At 41.0% G+C, this 20,919-nt stretch overlaps 1 protein-coding gene across 1 annotated transcript in view; it reads right to left on the bottom strand.

The window, feature by feature from the left end:
• NUP54 (nucleoporin 54) overlaps positions 1-20,919 on the bottom strand; it is a 150,339-nt gene that overhangs the window by 118,355 nt on the left and 11,065 nt on the right. Inside the window, exons 3-4 of the mRNA XM_078676389.1 lie at positions 9,292-9,378; positions 6,529-6,681 (exon numbers count right to left, since the gene is read on the bottom strand). Coding sequence (XP_078532515.1) covers positions 6,529-6,681; positions 9,292-9,378 — 240 coding nt within the window. The remainder of the gene's footprint in view (positions 1-6,528; positions 6,682-9,291; positions 9,379-20,919) is intronic.

Raw genomic sequence — 20,919 nt, 5'->3', positions numbered from 1 at the left:
CTTAATAAGGGCATTTCTCTGTCTGTCTGACTGTTCGGCTTTAACTCGTTCACCTACTTCGATCAATTCCCTTTCTTGGGCTCTTTCTGAGGATTCTCTACTTAATCATAACTTTCTGATTTCTTTTTCGGTTCTTTTATGAGATTCTTTGCGCCATAACTCGATGGCATCTTTCTGGGACTGTCTGGATTTCTTTTTCCATAATGCTTCTTCTACTCGCATGATGCACTCGGCATCCCATGTACCTGATACAGGCCATCTATATTTCTCTTCTAGATCTTTAGTATACTCGACCCATAAGTCTAGATATAATATGGCACTTATGCCATGTTTATGATACATAAAATGACCTGGACTGTCCCTAGGCGGGACAGGAACTGCTTCTTCGAGCAGACCTTTTCTGGTTTTTAACTGACGTAACTTCGAGAACAGAGGCATGACTTAGACTGGAATCTGGACACAAATACAATACACGATAAACACGATAATAACTTGAAAACAAATCACTCATACCACAACATTGAAAACACATGAAATAACATTTAAAATAACAGTTCGGACAGAATATTACCTGGAATACTGAAAACAGAAACACATGAATTTCTCGAGAACAGAACAGAACTTACTGGAATGACTAGATGCACTGCTAAAACAGTACGAAACTTACCGGTCTCATAAAGAGACACGTCAGGACCCGCATCCACCTAGGTGGACACTTCGTGTTGGATCTGTGTACCCAAACCCACGGACCAGAGACAAATTAATTGACCCTGTCTAGATACTACCCCAGCAATGGTACTCACCGGGCAGCAAGAACGGAAGGCCTCGGACTGGACTGGACTGCTACGACGACGGACGGACGAACTTCGGACTTCAGTTACAGGTGGGCCTCCGGATACCTCGGACCTTGGACTCTCGGCTTGGGCTCTGGTCGGGACTCGCCGCGTTCCTCCACCGCCTCGTCTGGACGCTGGACCGCAACCTCCGTCTCCTCCGTGGGCCTGAGGGATACTTGAAGCAGAAATATCTGCACGTGGCCGGTATGGTTCCGTCACGGCTGCAGAGGATCAGGGGGCCTGCGTGGCTTCTCCGGCGCGTGGGGAAAGGGCAAGTCCCTGTTCGGGCGCCATTATGTGGTAAATAAATAATTAATTACCGGTTCTATTTTTCAGGATACTATATAAACAGATAGCTCAATAAATAAGAGTCAAGATTCGAGGTATCTGGAGTTTACAGGCTTTAATCAGACATAAAGGACAGGAACAGGACAGCCTGCATGGGAATGGGATGGCAGCTGCCGGGGGCAGGATCTGGGAAATTGGCTAGCTTTTAATAACAGTGCACAATATTTATAGTTAAACAAATACATTACATTCAATACAGGGGGCGTAGCAGTAGGCGTGGTTTGTAGCAGTCGCGAAAGATAAGGGCAAAATGATGTAACAAGAAGGCGTGTACAGAGCGTATACATAGACATGTGATGTAAACGTAACAGAATATGTCATAAAAAGGGGCGGAAACATGGAGGGGGCTACCTGAGCAGCTGGGACCTCTAACCTAGTGGTGCGCGCAAACTGGCAATGACGTGTTACCAGGGAGAACTGGGGGCTATGACTTCTGCCCTAGAAGAGGAGACTAAAGTCTGGAGGGTCAGAGCGACATGTACCCAGGCATATCTAGTATCTGGTGTTTAGAGTACATGTTGATAGAATCCAAAAGTTATCAGGGCAAAGGCTAACAGACACTAAGACTGGTGCATGCATTATTCTAAATGTATTGCATGTGCGAGGAATATTCTATGAATATGAATACAGTATTTCACTTACATGGAGACATAAAGGCTAGACCATGACGGAAACTATTGATGTGATTCAGTAGCTTAGGAATGCAGAGAAGGAGGGCTGGACTGATAACTAGAAACATAACATACTCTTGGCAGACTGGGAGGCAGAGCCAGGCCGGGCCGGGCACTGCGTGGCAAGAAACTAAGTGAAGGGTCAGGGATACAGGTGGGGGCTGTATCGCTCCTCGGAGAGTTCAGGAAACAGGAGCTGAATCTGAGTCCGGGCCCTTTTGAGGCCTAGAAACGGGGACAATTCAATGAATTAACGTGCACACTGTAAAATGTGGCAACGTAGGTTTACATAGGCCTAATATTCGTTGTTTTCACGAGGACTGGAAACTGGCATACTAGAGATGGACACAACTGTAATTGCGTCTTTAATCGATCAGAAAGGGGATACATGCATATCGATCATGCACATATGACATAACATGGGGAACACGTAGGCACATATGACATGGTAAAATTTACTTTTCCACAGTGCCACCACTTCGACTTCACCAATATGCCTTACAAATGTTACATTTTGGTTAAAAACCGAACTACCAAACATTTCTGTAACAAAGTTTTGGAATTTATGGGAAACAGCAAAAATTACACTACCACATGCTTCCACATTTCTAAGGATAAAAACTGTTTCTCGCGCATATGGGTGTGCCTTTCGTTACGGGTAGGAGCGGGCAAACATTGTGGCATAAGAGGCCAATATAATGTCAATGTGGTCTTCACAAGGTTGGTAAACCCACCCGCATGTGGGGTATTATTTTTATAAAGAGGAATTTGAGAACATTGTACGGTGGAAAATTTGCAGTGAACTAGAAGTTCTGGAGTCTTCAGTCACAGATGTAAGGTAACTGATTTTTTTTTTTACACATTTTGATATTTACAGGGGATTCTGCTTGACACACCATGTTGGAATTAATGCAAAACATGTTATCCTAGATTCACTTGGGTCTCTAGTTTTCAGAAATTTCAAGGGGAATTATGTCACCACAGATGTCAGCCGACCGCTGGCAAAAATACTGCTGATCTCCACCAGGGAAGCTCCCTCCCATCAAAAACATGCCCTGGTGCAGTATGCAGATCCCTGCACAAAAACATTGAAAACCCACATGTCGTATACCACATGCAGATGATGCAGGAGAAGCAGGTAAAGCCATGACAGGGATATTCTCTTGATGATGATAAACAATGTTTATTTAGACAATAGTCTATAAACCATACATAAAACAATGGATCCACATAGCAATAAAATAATTAAACCACAATTCATTTTAACACTCTATACAATTTTAAAACCAATATTGGGATACTCCGTATTTTAAAATCTTAGAATCTTAAACTCTCCCATCCTCCTTAATTGCCTCCATTACAGATGCTCTTGTTGCTTTCAGAAACTTCCCCAACGCAATTGTAATATCCAAAAAAGACATTTCTGTAAGGAGATTAATAGCATCCGTACGTGTATTCACCTTGTACTTTAAAAATATTGGACGTAAAAAGACCTTTCGAACCGCTAAAATCCACGTACAATCAAGCAATATATGTAAAATATCATTTCTTACTCCTAGGCCACATTTGCAAATACCATCTGGTTGGATCAGGGTCGCTTTTACTTTACTATCAAGCTTCCATGGATTTTAGCCCACCCGAACCTTCATGATTTCGTATCTTAACCATTTATTGGGCACTTGTATTTCCTCTCTGCAGCAATTTGAAACCTTCTGTTCCCCACCAGGCTCCTGACGGTTCCAGAATCTTAGCAAGGACATTTGTGATTTTACATCCCATGCCGTTAGTCCTACCTCCAATCTGATTGCTTGAATCATGGAACCATTAGGTAAAGACAGCAACATTTTAAGTATCTTTCCTTCTTCCCGGTCCCACCCCCTTTTGCCACTCAAATAGAGCACTTCTGCTCCATAGAGGACTTGTGGGGGGGATCATAGCTTCATATGCCTTTAAAATTGGTCTGTGTGACATATCACCATAATCTTTATTACATTTTTTCAATCCACAGACCGATGAGAACGCCTTTGAAGTTTGTGCCACCACGTCGGTATTCCCCTTTAATGTGCTGTCAAACCAAAGGCCTAGATATTTATATTCGCCTACTACATCTAGTTTGTCCTGACCTAAAAACAATTAAAAATGTTTACCCTCTTTCCAAAACATAGGATCTTTGTTTTCTCCATATTTACAGTTAGAAGCTTTTTATCACAGTACTTTTTAAAAACATTTAATTTCCTTTGAAGGCCCATTTCCGTTTGGTCCAAGGTCACGAGATCATCAGCATATAAAAGGCATGAGACTTTATTACTGTTCATGCGCAGGCTCGCACTCTTCTCAACTTCCAAAACTGCAGGAAGATCTGCTAAGAAGATAGAAAAAAGCAAGGGTGCCAAAACGCACCCTTGTCTCAGGCCATTCTTTCTAGGGATTTTCTGGGTTAGTGAGCCCTTTGAATCTCTAATGACCTGGGCCCAATTATCACTATATAATTCTTTTAAAATATTTAGTATGCCCACCGGCATTGCATAGTTTTCTAGCACTTCCCAAAGGCTACTTCGGTCTACTCAGTCAAAAGCCGCCTGGAAATCGACGAAGCAGCAAAATAATTTGCCATTTTGCTCTATCGATTTCTTAGCTAATGCCCACAGGGCAAAACAATGGTCAATCGTGGAGTGGCCTTCTTTAAACCCACCCTGTTCTACTGGCACGATTGCCTGAGGAAGAATGGAGGAAACCACCATGTTCAGAGCATTTCCTGATCAGCCAATCAGGGTGAGGAAAGTCTGGCATCCAGCGTTAGAAACATTAGGCTCTGTAGATTTTTAAATATTTGGTAGTGTCCAGAGATGATACCTACGGCAAAATAGAAAAAGGCCCTACGGCGGTGTTTCCTTTCATTTGGATTTCAAAATGTCTGAATACACTGCACCCAGTTTATTGCTTAGCCATCATGAGTCAAAAGAGATCCCATCTATATGCATAGTAACCCCTAGCTCATGAGGCTGAGGGGAACATAGATCTGGGTCAGGCATTGGCAGGGATAGGTTTCTGTATGAAGGAGACTGAATGGAATTTCCGTGGTTTGTTAAAACATTGCTAAAATCTGACAAATATCATTCTTTACATTCTCCAGGCCAGTGAGTCATGGTAAGGGAGACCTGGCTGCCTCATTACATTCCTTAGGTTGTACAGAAAATATAGTTTTTATAATTTAAATTTAGTCCAGAATTTGAAACAGTGTACGAGGAACAGAGATTCTATTGCAATTTAATGATCTACTGTTGTATTACATAATTGTGCAGACAATATTTTCTAGGAAGACAGACATATTTGGTATTGCCAGACTGCAGACATTTAGGGCAACAGTTTCTTGATTAGTGTTTAGATTTGTCGACTTCAGAAATGTGGAAGAATAATGATCATGTTTATTAACTAATGAAAATATATCATCATGCTCATATCTCCAGGACTCAATGAGAAGTGGATGCAGAGTTAACACCATTCTACGTCAGGAACAGAGGCTTCAATTTGGCTTCTCTATCTTTACTTCAAAATTTCACCCAGATTGATCTAGAGCTGAGGAACTAGGCCAGATTCAAACAGATATACAATTATCTGCACCCCAAGAAAATAAAGGTAGAGGAGAGTGGTGGGGGTGTATCAGGTACAATCAGGGGGGTATAGAAACTCCAGTAATGTGGATTTGCTAGAGGTCAGCATCTTATCTCCAGACTGTGGTTTCAAAATACTTTGCTCTCAAAGGCAAAGTAAGGAGTTTTGGTAGGAGGAGTTCACAGGGCAGGGCCGGTCACTGCAAGCACACAGGAGAAGAAAGAAGAGGTTCACCCCAGGGGGCACCAGGAAAAGGAAATCACCGGATAGAGGCATCAAATTACCCCGAGAGGCCCAAACGGCCCAGGCTTACAGAGGGAAATAGAAGAAAGATTGAAAGGCTCCATGCGGCTCTCCTGACTGAAGGGAGGCTGCAGTGGAACGGGGGCCTAGGCTGCCAACGGGAGACGCAGAGAGAGGACAGAGGTAAGCGGGCTGGTCTCGGGGAAGAGTAATCAGCACGTAGAGTGCAATGTGCCTTCCTAGCTGCAATTGGCAACAGAACGATACCGCCAACAGAGAGTATATGCACCAAAACATGCAACAACATGAGAATTAAACAGAAATCATATAACAACGAAAGAACACTTTGCTTTGGTTGCAGCATCAAAGAAAGAGGATTTTTCCTTGTGGGTTGACTGCATTTGGGATTTATGCAAAATGTAGTTTGGTATTTACGGTTATTTTATTGGATACTGAACGTTTGCCGTAAAGTTAGAAAAGCATAATCCTGCCTCTGTTTCCTTTATAGAATTGAAAATTATTACCACAAAGGCTAGAAACTTTTTCATACCTAGTTCTGAATGTGCCAAAAACAAACTAACAGTTTGCATAGGTGCATGTGGTTGAACAACCTAAAAAGGACTTTCTGAGAAACGGAGGTACCTCTGACTTCAAAGGCTTAAGGCACTGCAGAAAAATAACCTGTTACATTGCGCTAATGGGCTCTGGAACCATACTGCAATTAAATAATGGTGCATGAACGAAAGCAAACAGGATTATTTTGTTTCCATATTTCGCATCGCTTGTTTTTTAAAAACAGTTTAGCAAACTACACTTACCTGTTTGTTGTTGCTGTTGCTGCTGCTGTTGTGTGTTAAATCCTCCAAACTGTGAACCTCCTCCTAGTGTACTGCCCAGGCCGGCACTGGTACCTACTCCACCAAAGCAACTACCAAGCGTGAACGCTTTATTTTGAGTTCCACCAAACAAACCTTGAAGCAACACAAAATACTTGAATTAAAAGCAATACTAATTTCTCTTCTGAAAAAAAGCTAGAAAACAAGGAGTTACTAAATTTGAACAAATACGTGAGCTTCTCCCAGCCTTCCTTGATACATTTTCTAAAGCAAGCAAAAAAAGCACATTCAATAGAAACTGTGAAAGTCTCCAGGTGGCTATTTATTATGCATTATCATTAGAGGTGAGATTCTGCAATTGATCCTCTTGCAAGAGATTTCGCGACGGCACTTGCAACTAAGAAGGTATGAGTCAAGAGGATCTCTAAAATTGTCACACAACAAGGTTATCTGGGAAGAAATGTAAACTAATTCTAATTAAGGTGTAGCAAATATCAGACTGGAGGTAACCAGATCCACTGGAGAGCTCAGGAAGGGGTACACTTCGCTTTCATCACTCAGAAAAGGTCTACTAAAAATAAATTCAGGTAAATTACTCCAGATTAGCAGGTGTAACTGAATTTTGTTTGACAAACAAATTAACATTATGATGTCTTTGTTAAACAGGGGAAATCTAATGCGGAAAAAAACGAAGAAAATCAAAGCAACAACACAGTCCGCATATTTAGGATTTAGTCATGTAATGTGTTCATGATATTTGGTTGTCAAAGAGACACCTATGTCACAGAATGTGACAAACACAGCAATTTTAGATCATAAAACATACTCCGCAGTACCACTTAATACAGACGGCAGCAGAGTACTACATTAGAAGAAGAGTGGTAACTGGCATTGTGACATTTGGAAGAAAGATGCAGAACCGCATATTTATTGATGGAGGATTAAGTGTGTTATATTTCAATATCTTTATCTATTCCTTTAAATCGTAAATAGTGTGTACATTTTATCTTACGTTTGGGCCATTCCGCTTCGTCATTTCTGCCAGTTTAGTTCAATACACCTGATGGAATGTTGAGATGTCAGTGGAAGGAAGGAGCTGGTCCCAATTTTCTGAATAAACCTACTGTTTTTCTCTTTAGATTAGCCTTCATTACACTCCGGTACGGTGAGGACCACAAGTAATGTGTCAAATGGTCTCAGGAGTATGTTTTTTTGTTAAGGCCCAATAAGCGGGGCTAGTTTGCAATCTATTTGATTTAAAGCAAGGCATTGTTTTTAGTGGATAGGGCACGGGAGAAGCGCAGCAAGATTTTGTTTCATTGAGGTAATGTAAGGTCACACAATGATATGTAACAGCTATGTAACAGCTATGTAACAGCTATGTAACAGCTATGTAACAGCTATGTAACAGCTATGTAACAGCTATGTAACAGCTATGTAACAGCTATGTAACAGCTATGTAACAGCTATGTAACAGATTCGATGAGTGGGGAGATTACAATGGAGCATGACGGTAGTAAATGTAGTGAAGTGTTAGATGGTGGGAGGGGAGGAAGACCAGGGATTTCAACTTTTAAACTAAGCTGCAGGGTTTGGAGATTTCAAAGCAACAATTAGAGGTACATTAGGTATTAGGTCCTTACCTCTATATAGGTTTGAAAAAACATGCCTTGCAGTGCTATTATAGTCACCTGTGCAGACTTAACTGAGACCGGTTTTCTGCTGCATGTTTAAATTGCATTGAATTGATAAAGTAACAGTCTCCTGTAAACTCTGCAGTTTTGTCAGTGCCAAGATGCAGGCCATATTAATATATTAAGAACTAGGAACATCAGGACTGTGCCCAATTGTCTAAGTATCAGATTGTAAGGAATGTATTTTGCCTACCAGAAATTGCATTGTCACACTTCTTACAATTCTAACCTTATTTTAATTAGTTTGGTATTATCAGGGCTCCGTCATAATGAGAAAGTTATCATAATAAGTTACCACATTGAATGACACCAAAGCAATAGCCTAGCCAAGTAAAGATTTAGTAGGGGAGCATACCTGGCATGTTCTGCAACAAAGTAGATTCCCCATTATTAACAATATATTCCTAAAAGGCATGCAAATTACACTTGAATAAGGATTGGATTTGTATGGTCTTAATCTCCAACTTAGTACATCTGGAAGATTAAGCTGGTTAGTGTGTAGCTGTTACTGAGTGGGAAAGTCTACAAGAGTTGATTAATGCCCACAAACGTGTAACTTTTGTTTATTTGAGTCCTTCTTACAGGCAGCTTCCAACCCTCCAGATGCATTTAAATTTGCTGTTGTCGGTATAGCGCAAGTACGTTTCCAGGTTTGCATATGTCAAGGGAATGCGAGAATATGTTGAAAATCTCAAAATTAAAAAACAACAACATTTTGTAGGTATGTATGGAAAGCAGTTTCTCTAAGAGGAAAAATATTTTATCCCACAGGAAAAAAGTAAAACATGGTAAGGCTTATTAGTTAGATAGCGTTTTCCACCTGCATACATCCATTTGCACAGGTAAATGCATTAATAAATCTACACTTTTTTTCTGAATCACTTGCGAGATTGTTTACAATCACATGAGAAAGAAAAAAAAAAAAAAAAGACTCCTTCAAGCTTCGGAGCAACTCAAAAGGAACAACCCCCCACTACCTTGGCTGCACAGTAAGTTAAAGACATATCGAGGAAGGAGTAAAGGGTCCATGGTATCAGAGCCCATGTCTTACCTGTGGTTCCTGTACTGGCAGGAGTAGAAAAGCTAAAAGCAGAACCTGTTGGTGCAGTAGTAGTCGCTCCAAATCCTCCAAACCCACCTAGTAAATAAAATTGCAAATGAGTAAAGTACAATGACATGGCTGATGTGGGAGGAATTTTATGAACGGGACACAACTTTGTTAGCTAAAGTTCAAATGATTGAGTTTTTTTATGCAACGTTTTCCCAAAGTAATATTAGGATTATGCTTTAAGTGAATGATCTGGACGGACTTTTTTGCTCAACAGGTATCATGGGTTGAGTGCATCACTAGTTTATCTGAATATTTGAAGTCTCCATGCTTCTGTGCACCTTCGAGGCATTCCTGCAAGTGTTTTTTCTGGGAATCATACAGGTTTGAAGCAAGTTCAGGTGTGTTTAGGGAAAGTGGCTTTACAAGAAGGAGCAGGTCTATTTTACGGTTTGTCCATGCAACATGTGCTCTTTTGCTGATATTTTAAGTGATGAATTCCAAATACTGGGCAACTAGAATAAATGTTACTCTACTTCCCTCTCTCCCTTCTTAGCATATTCCACTGCACTGCTACATCTCTTGTCCTAGTATTCTCCTTGAGGGGCACGTGTGACTCGAGACAACGCCCCACTAGAAGCCATGCAGCTACCAACAAGATATTAAGCTAGTGATTTTATTTCCATGTTTGGTTTTGAGATACTACCAACTTAAGGGACGATGAACATTAATGGTGCAATGACTTCAGAAGCAGGAAAGCTGACCAGTTGATGCCAAATAAACTGTGAAATGGTTAGCTCAGTGAAATGGTGAGCTCCGTGGCTTACAACTTCAGATCTGCACATACAGGGAGGCTGGAAGGTGGGTCAGCAGGAAGACTGCTAAGATGGTCTACATCATGTTGTGTAGGTGGACGGGAGAGGCTTAATTCCCATTGCTTATTCCGTGTGTACAGTTGGCATTAAACTAAATATTGCTGACATCGTCCTTCAATTGAAAATAAAGTAATTATTACAGTCATGTCTTGCAATGCCACTTGTTTGTTCCAGCTTACAGAAGTAGAATAACCACCTTTTGGGGCATTTAAGACATACGTTTGTTTCTGGTGATGCAGTACTTCCAATCACCACCTCTGTGTTGGTTACAGCCTAAATCATTCATTGGAAGAAGAGTAGACGAGGTCAAGGGATTTAAAGGTTTTTTATAATTTTATTATTGGTTAATCACATCATTCCCTAATGTGGAGTTTATGATGTGAATTCTTTAACAGAGGAAGAGAGTGAGAGAAACGGGAGGGGTCTTAGTGGAGGGGGAGCAAAGATAAAAGGGGTGGGATGAGGAGAGCGAGGAATGAGATAAGAGACACGTGTTTGTATGCATTAATTCCAATAACACTAAACATAAAGGAAAGGAAGTAATACTATATTGATACAATACACAAAACACATTAAAGGCTTGCCTCCCCAGCAGAAGAGATTGTGATTTGCTATGGACTTCATACTATAACAAAAAGCAAGTCATTCCAAACCAGTATATAGTTTATCAATGTGCCTTTAGTATGGCAGACTCAAAATTAGAGGAATGGAAGCATCATTTTAGATCTAGCTTGGATTAAGACCCAGGCTGCCTAATATTTTTGAGAGAGGACTGAGCCGCTATCAAGTGCAACATACTGTAAATATATTTCAGTTGGTGAAAGGGAGAAAGGACATCATTTGGTTGCGGATTAGCAAATTTACATTAGTTTTTTATTAAGTAGTTTTTGTAACCAGCGTTTGCATGCGGTCTCCTGTAATGTTGCAGCTCATAGCCTGTGTCTCCATGGGCACATTTGCAGACAGTGGCTGTAAAGGTTGACATGCACACCATGAGCTGAAGTTTGCTTCAAGATGCCCTCTGTCAAGTCTAATAAGAACAGGTGATGGATGCAGTAAAGTGTTGGTTATAAATCTCTGAAGGTAGTACAACTTGTGGTGTGGAAGTGTATTGTATTCTAATTCCAATAACATATTTTCTTACCCCTCATGAGCGGTCACGGTGGACGGGCTTCTGCTTGGTTGTAAGCGCGTTGAAAAGAAGTGTGGCCTAGGCAGGAGGGGTTTAGTACGGTTTGAAAGAACAGACTTTTCTTATCACAATTTGGGTTGCAATGCCTGGGCGTATACTAGAGGTAAAACAAGCGAGAGCTAGAACGCATGAGCTATACATTAAGGTTAGCGGTGTCTGATATTAAGTGCGTTAATTTTTAGCATGATCTGTGTGGAAGAGTTTTGGTTTTGCGCGTAATGATTAGTATCTGAAAACAGGCTCACATTTGGGCCTTCCATAACAGCGATAAATCCGTGTTCACTGCATCCATGTCGGAAAGGCAAGGGAAAATAAAGTTCTCTACTACACAACAGCAGAATTTAGTCATGGTAGCCGAGGTTATTGTTTGAAGAATTAATTTTGCAAGTATGTAGATCCTATAATTCATTTTACAGAAAATAAGAAAAAACACACATAAGTCAATATCATGACTGCCTGAAACAACCACAACAAAATTATAAACGCTGCAAAAATGCCCAGCTTGGATAGTCACCTTATTTTGCAGGCTCTTGTTATTGCAAGGGCATCACCAGACATTCTCATACATAAATAGGAAGGCAGCATTTGTAACCTCTTACCTCCACAACACAAAAATCCACTGCCATTATATTCAACAACTCCACAAAACCATGTAATGTTACACTATTGTATAATGTTTAGGAAGACAAAAGACAAGTGGTATTCACGGTTTGAAATGAATGGGATGGGTTACATGCCAAGAGCACAACAATTGTTCTTGGTCCATGGTGTGCACCATAAACAATGCAAATATTTGGTAAAAATCTCTGGAATGGGACTCTTATTTGGCAACAGTAAAGCTACACACAGCCAAGCATTGTATTTGATGTGCCATATGTTAAAGCGGATTTCACCGCAGTCTGGCGACTTGGTGCTACAAATCCAATCTCAACGTTCAAGGTACAGCATTTCTCAACAGGAAAAAACAAAGATTTTAAAGCTTTCATTATTTTGATAAATAACCAAAAAAAGTCGTCGAATGAACACGTCCTTATACATGATTTTAACCTCAATCAGAAAAAGAAGAGAGGCAACAGCGCAGTAAAACAGCAGAGGTGAAAATAGGTGTATTTAAATTTGAGAAAAACGACTGTTCATGGTGAGGATATACAGTTGTGGACTGGTCTTAATTCTTTGAAGATTATGTAAATATATTTACATATACATCTCCTTTGTGCAATCTTGACACAAATTGGATTTCAATATCTACTCTAGTTTAAGTGGTACACTAAACATCCTGTTGAAATCAGCGAACTATGCTTATAAATTACAGACTAAGAGAACACGGTCTTTTCCTACACAGATTTGTGCCTCGTTGCTGTGCAAACTGCTTCTTTTTTGCCACCTACTTCAGGGCCTGGCGATTCATTCTGCGAGTTTACAGAGCTGGAGGTTGGACAGACACATTACAGATGTGTACTTTTGTGCTTGCCTGTGTTTGCACGCGCTAGAATATTAAAATGTAGTGATGTGCTTATTTTATCCCAAACATATTCTACAGAGGCCGAGTGGGCGTGATCCAACAGGGCTCCATGGCATTGGTTCTAGAAATCAAGGTAGCAGAAGCAACCAGCCTGCAAACGACTCACCGCTGACTGGCCTGAAACTCTGTAGGGCTGGAGACTCTAAGTCTAAAGCAAATACCAGATGTGCCTATCCTCTGCTTCTTCGGTGTTGGCGGCAGCTTGGGCCTGCTAGACGTGATGGACGAGCCGCTGCCGACCTCCTGGCTCCAGGGAGAGGTGGAGCAGAAGCCGGTGACTCATGATGTACCACTTTCCATTGGCTGAGCAGGTAAGGGACATTGCTGGATACCGGACGATCTTTGATGTGATACGACCGCAGAGTCCTGCCTGTTTCCAACACTGTGGCTGCTCAATTCCAAAATTGCGTCAGCAATGCACAGCGATCTAACGCAGCAGCCCGGGACCCACATGGCAGGCAACAGAGGGACCAGCCTGGGCACCAGAAGCCTGCAATGTACATGCCCAATGTCACTCCTACCAATAATCGGGTGAGAGGGACCTCCCCTGCCAAGCACTGCTCTGAATCAGCTCTGAGTTTATACCTGGGACTAGGTGGACTATCACCAAGGTTCTTCAGTGGTACATTGACAGACTGTACCTGGGGCATGGGCAGGTTACCTGGTTAATATACACTTGTGTGCCCAAGCTACAGCATGCCACAGGGTATGTGCCTGCATAAGTTGTGAGCGGTGGACCCAACATGGAGGACAATATGCCACACCTCCCATGACAAAGTGAACTGGTGGAGAGTCCTGTGAGGTGCTAGTTTCTCTGCGACCTATTAGAGGATGGACTTTGGCACCCCTTTCTTTAAGAAAAACCAAAGGAAATGATGGACGGAGCGTTGACAATACAAGCACTCGCCCCCAGTCAACTGATCTGGGTTTAATCCATCACCGTTCTTTAGCCCACTCTGCCACCCCAGTTCAGACCAAGCCATACGCAAATCAGTCTTGACACTGTGCCTCATGGGAACATCACAGCCCGAGCTGCCAGGCCCAACAATTTTTCTTTTTGCATTGGTCACCAAGAGTGGGACGGGTATGCCCAGACGTGGGTCCCATGCTCTCCATTTCACTGGAGGCAAGCTAGCCTGGCGGATGAGGGTTAAAACCCTGACACCGGTCCTAGGATGCTTGCTTCTAATTCAGGGAGGACCTGGCCTGGCAGTTCGGGATGGACTATTCCCGTTGGAAACAGGGTCAAGACTGATTTGCATATGGCCAGAAAGATTTAGGCCCAGATCTCTGTACTAGGGTGAATGCAGGACATTGTTCAGCATTTGTGCATCAATTGTTCTTTTTGCATCCTATAGACCTATAGCCCTACTAAATTTAGATGCCAAACTCTACATTAAGATACATGCCATGCTGCTGGAAGCGATTATACTGGAGTTGATCCACCTGGATGAGTGGGATTTATGAAAGGGAGACAGACAACTTGCGGGGTTGGTCCATCTGGTCGCAAAAGCTACTACACCACATTCCCGTGGTTCTTCTGGCACCAGATTGGCCCTTCCTCTTCCATACCCTTCATCGCTTTGGCATGAGCAAACAGTTCATATTTATGGTTCAGGCTAACTATGCAAACTCGCAATTGCGCCTACTAGTGAAAGGAGTGGGTTCAGACCTTTTTAGACTAAAACGTGGTACCCAACAGGGGTGTCCACTCTGTCCACTTTTATTGGCCCTTAGCATAGAACCCCTCACAGCAAAGAGGAGAGTGGCCCCATCGATTCAGGGCTTCACATTTGATCTATTATCACAAGATTTTGCTGTTTGCGGATGATGTGTTACTAACCCTTACTGTCCCCTCAGAATCCTTAGCGGCTTAACAACAGCTTAACAACAGGATTTGGCAGTCTACGAGTCGGTAGCAGGCTACCCTATTAACCTTCGCAAATCTTTCCTCCTTAATTTGACCCTGCCTACACCAGAGATAGAAATGCTGGCAGCCTCCACTCCTTTCCAATGGGTTAAAAATAATCTTACCTACTTGGTAATAAATATTTCTCCCACAGGCTCCTGTCTGTACCATGCAAAATTACCCCCTGGTCTTTTAACAACTTAAAGCCGACCTTAAAAGATAGGCACCCATGTATTTATCCTGGCTAGGTTGTATTCTGCGAAAATAAAATGACCGTCTTACCTCCTTCTATATCTTTTTCAGTGACCAATTGGACTAGATAGAGAATTCTTCTTGGCTATCCGATCTCTGGTGACCAGCTTTATTTGGCAAGATTGCAGAGCCCAAATACCTTATAAAATACTGTGCTTACCTAAAGATGCTGGCGGACTAGCCCCTCCTAATTTTTCCTTATACTATAAGGCGGCGCAACTAAGAATGATATCCGAATTGTCACTGAGAGAGTCATATAATCACTGGCTTCATATGGACCAGGCAGTGTTAGGCAGATATATGGGACATATAAAGGAAGCCGAAGGCAGACAGACCTCTTAATGCATACCTTAGCACGCCTACAAAAACAAACCATAAAAGCATGGGATGATATGACTCGAATGGCAGCTTGGGCTACTTTCCCCTCCCTCTTTACTCATTCACTTTAACCCTGCATTTCTGTGAACACTCACATCAGGCCCCTTTCGAGCTTTGAAGGGAGGGAGGATGCCTTACTATCTCAGATTTATTCCATGGATGAGATAGCCTCACCTTTAAAAATTGTCAACAAGACTTTGCCCTGCCAAATTCAAAGAGATCATTATACTCAATTGGAACATTGGGTTCTCCACCCAGAAGTGAGTGAGGCAGCCCCTAGGGATCTCTCTCTAAACAAGAAATTAGTCAGACAATCAGGAGGGACTAATGGTAGTATCTCCTTTCTCTACTCTCACTTACTTGATACCGCTCCCAGAATCCGGCCTCGCCACTGATTTTTGGTCTAAGATACTAGGAGACACAATCTCAGATGCGCAATGGCGGAAGCAGTGGAGAAACATTCCTGGATTCAACCATTCTATATGAATGAGAGAGGCCCATTATAAAATACTGTTTGACTGGTACCTCTACCCCACCAAACTTTAAAAAAATGCATCCCAACACATCTGACCTTTGTTGGAGAGGATGCAGGTTACTAGGGGATTTCCCTCACATATGCTGGGACTTCCCGATAATTTGCCCGTTCTGGTCTTAACTCCTAGTCCAAATTAAAGACATATTGGGATACCAGACTCCTTCCACATCTGGTTGACCTCTCTTGGGGCAGCGGTACAGGGCTCTTAAACCTCAGGAAATCGCTCACTCATGTGGTTGTGCCTTGGGGTGGCCAAAAAAGCTTTGGCAGCTTCTTGCAAGAAAACCCCAGCACCGTCGATGTCTCAGTGGCAACCAGGCTGTGGCAAGCCTGGACAGTGAAGAGAATGGCTGATATTATGCTAGATAATTATACATTTAAAAAATATATTTGGGGGTCCTCTGGTTTCCTTTTTCTCAATAGGTCTTTCCCTCATGGCTTGCCCCACACGTACATGAGTGCTTCACCTCTTTCAGATTTAAAACTATAACATAAATATCACAGGCCCACTTAGTTCAGCTACTCTGGGGTTGACTTGCTCACGTCCACCATGCAACATATGACCACATTAGGCTCACTCATGGTTTGTAGCTCAGGGTTATTTAGGGGTGGGGAGGATAAAGTTAGGCACTGCTAGAGGGTAAATATCATGGATGATAGTGTTCTATTTGAACAGTTTTATTGCAATGCAGATGATATATATTCGATACTAGATGTACCAACAACACTCCGATGCATATTTCTGATGTTTAATTTCTGTATCACTGTCTTTGTATGGCGAAGTGCCCTATGGAAAATTCAATAAAGAAAGTTTGACATTAATATTCTATATATTCAATGCATATGCTACTACATATTCACTGCATGTGCTACATGTTAATCTTTGATAGCCACATTCATGACCTTCATCAGAGACAAGAGTGGAGTGTTCTATTCCCTTGATTGCAATCTATACGATCAATCAGGCTTGCCAGGGTTTGTTCTGTCGAGTTCCACATGGTGGTTCTGTTGAGGATGCTATTAGAAAAGACATTCACGCTCAAAGAACAGGGCGAGTGACAATTGTACAAGACTGCGCTGCTACACATTCCAGCAAGCGCCCCAAAAAACATTGTTTTATGATATAACGTTTTCATAAATTGAGAAAGGACATAGGAACGTTATTATTATTCGTATATTGTAGGATGTTTTCCCAGAAGTGAAAATGTGGTGGTATACATGATTAACAAAATGGGGACTATGGAATAATATGAGTGGTATGGATAAATGAGTGCAGCAGTCCAAGAAATAATTGGAATGAGGTGTAAAGCATTCAATGGCAGAAAGTTCAACAAGATCCCAGTCATTAGGGGCAGTTTACCAATGACCCTTTAAGTTTCCTGTGCACACTGTATAATGTCAATATTATCTTTGTATTTAATGACCCACTAAGGTGCTATAACGAGCTGCAGGATCCTGGTGAGCTTGCTTGATCAATTGAAAGCCACTAATAAAAGCTATGTCAAAAAAAGTGCACAACTTATGACAAACAATATATTTTTAAAAGAACTACCCATTAAGTAGCTACATTTCATTACGATTAGGATACAGTTTCTATGTTTTAACATATTTTTGTAAAATCAAAGGCATAAATGAGGTGCTCGGTTTGCCGCCACTTATGTGCCTAGAATCCTGGGCCGAATATTCGTGGACTGCTGCAGTTCATACTGAATGTTAATGGAGTGCTTACTTCACATCATCTACCTGTACTTGCAAGGCCATTACCAAAATTGAACGGTGGTGCTGCAGTAGTGGAAACACCGAAACCTCCAATGTTAAAGTTCAACGCTGGGTTCACGGTTAATCCAAAACCCCCAAAATTAAACCCACTGGGAGCAGAATTCGCATTTTCAAGCCCACCAAATCCTGGTGTGCGGCAAGCATTAAAAAAAATTAGCAAGAGTTAGAAACAGTTAAGAACTAGGAAGGAAAAGACTTTGTAAGAGATAGAAATGAATGCAAAAAAATACAAGACATTAGAAAATCAAAAGAAAATCAATATCAGCAAAGGCAGATAAGTATCCAGCAAACGTACCGACCTGCAAAGATCGATTTTAAAACATCAGCTGTGTGAATTTCAATCAAAAGGTTTTGACAGCGAATGTACAAAATACAAAAGAATCTCACATTAATTAAACAAGCAAACTATGTCAGCAGATAATGCCTTGGTTCCATTTCCAATTAAACAGTGAAGCGAGACTTGTGAAACAATCTGGTAACTAGCATAAATAAACTACAAACAATGCTGGACAGAAAAACATTTTTTTTCCAAAGACAGTATAGGTGTGACCATTGTCCCGTCAGAAACGGCATACAGCACAGAAGCAAAAGTGACAACTAAATAATTCAGCCTATAATTAGCACAAACATTACCCTTGGATTCTTGCGCATGTCTGTCAAAACTCAGGACACCAACTTTACAGAGATATGCCCTCAAGGCCCTAGTTACCACTGAGCTGGGGTTCCAGAAGGGGTGACCAACTCTCCCCAAGCCTTCCAAGACCGCTTAATCACTTCTACATTTTTCACCTACAAATAATTGCTATGAGATGCGTTAGGGTACTTAGGTAATTAAACAAACTACTGACTTTATTAGATACTCGCAAAAGCCCTCGACTGGAAACCGGTTTCGGATAACATGGGCACCCCACTTCCCGAGTTAAAATTCCAGTAACTTGCTGACCTGAACTCTGAAGTAATAAACAAATTTACCGTTAATATCCTCTACTTATACCTGGAACACTCACTAGGATTGACGTTTTAACAGTGCTATTCTTTTCAAACTAGAAGCTTTCTTCAGATTTCTATTAAGGTAACAAATGTCTATTTGAGGGGTAGGAAAAAGTGTCATGCCATCTCAAACAGACACAATGTGAAATTCTTTTTTTTTTTTTTTTTTATTTGACAGACAAGTCACAAGCAAAGAGACATTACAAATCAGAAGGAAAAAGAAAAAATAAAATACAAATATAGCATAATTTAAAGTGACATCGGGGGAAAAAAATCCAGAAATTAGTAAGATCAACAATCTTTAAATGTTACAACTTGGCCTAACAAAAAGACATTTATAAGAAAATAGAAAGCAAGGAAAGAGAAACACTAAATATTTATACAAAGTTAGCCCAAATCTTTTCAAATCTATCTACCGTTTTCCGGGTCCTATTTTTAGCAAGGGCCTTCTCCATTGTGTATATTTCATGAAGTAGTATTAGCCATTCCGACCTCTGAGGTGGATTTGGTGAGATCCAGGCTCTAGCTACTACCAGTCTAGCACAAGAAATCGCTATGTCAAGCCAACTTCTATTATCGTGGCCCCGCTCGTATATATAGAGTAAAACCATAGATGAGGTAAGTGGGGAGCTGATCAGTTGTTTTTCCCATAATGTGGTTTCTATTTCTCGCCAGAACAAATTCAGTGCTGGACAAGAAAAGATCATATGGATAAGATCAGCTGCTTGCAGATCACATTTAGGGCATTTGGTACGTTCGTTATTTTGTGACCATTTAGAAATTTTCTGTGGGGTGTGGTAGAGTTGGCTGACCGTTCTATATAATTGAAGTTTCAAACTGGAGGAGTATGTTATTTTGTTAAGAGTTGTGAAAGCCTTTGAGATATTCTGGGGGGTCACATTAGTTCCCAATTCAAGCGTCCATTTTTGAGAGAGTCTGGGACAATCATCCAAGTTATGCTGGATTAATTGTTTGTATCCTCTGCTTATTAAAGATTTTTCCTTAGAGCTATACAGAACTTCCCAAATATCCGAGCTAGTAATTTTTATTAGGTTCATTTTCCGTATAAGATAGTCCCTTATTTGCAAGTATTTAAGTGCCATTTCACTTGGTAGCGAGTAAATTAATTGTAAAGTGGAAAACTGTAGAAACCCCTCATGGCCATATAGGTCTCCCAGTCTCTTGATCCCATAATCAGCCCATCCTCTCCCAATATTATCGTTAAAAATACCTGGTAGCCCTGGATTATCTAATAATGGCAAATCAGAGTGAAAAAAAGAAGTGTCGCAAAACTTCATGACTAACTTAAACAAACCTACCACATCCCTTGCTGTCTTGAATTTAACACGTTTGAAGAAATTCGGGTCTTGTATTCTTGTTAGAAATTGAGATGAGTTTCTACCTAACATAAGTTGATGAAAAAAAAAGGTTTTATTTTTATTTAATAGGCTCCTAAAGCGCCCTATAAAAGATGCAAAATAATAAGACTTAAAATCCGGAAAATCTAATCCACCCTTCTCTAAAGGTAGTTTTAGTATCGCTATTGACCTCCTAGGTTTTTTATAGCTCCAGATAAAGCTGCTGCAAATTCCTTCCAGCTTCTTAAAAAAAATATTATTAACTCGAAGGGGAATAGAACGAAAGAGATATAAAAACTTGGGCAAAAGATTCATTTTAATCAAATTAATTCTTCCCAAAATATTCATCGGAATTTTGTGCCATTTTTTAAGCATCAAAGTAACTTGTTTAAGTAAAGGTTCGTAATTCAGTTTAATTATTTCATTTATTTTAGAAGATATTGTCACCCCTAAGTAAACAGCCGAGTTGCAAAGCCCAGTAACAGATTGATTAGCTTGGTAGTTCATAATGGTTTGAGTTTTGTTAAAGTTTAATTTGTAGCCGGAAATAGCTCCAAACTTTTCTGCTTCTTCTGAAATTCCTGCTAGAGCATCTATAACATTAGTAGTAAAAATGGCTAGATCATCGGCGTATGCAGTGATTTTAAGAATTTTATGTTCATGCTCTACCGGAGTTATCTTCTCTTGATTCTGCAGGGCGTTTATAAAAGGCTCCATAGAGAGGGCGAACAGCAGGGGTGAAAGTGGACATCCCTGTCGAGTCCCCCTAGATATAGCGAAAGTTGAGGAAAGTGCTCCAGCATAACTGATTTTAGCGTTAGGATCTCTGTATATCGACTGT

Source organism: Lissotriton helveticus, chromosome 2_1 (assembly GCF_964261635.1).
Source record: "Lissotriton helveticus chromosome 2_1, aLisHel1.1, whole genome shotgun sequence".
In the NCBI taxonomy this organism is placed as follows: Eukaryota; Metazoa; Chordata; class Amphibia; order Caudata; family Salamandridae; genus Lissotriton; species Lissotriton helveticus.
The sequence above is the reverse complement of the archived record's forward strand: the minus strand, read 5'-3'. Positions and strand labels throughout refer to the sequence as shown.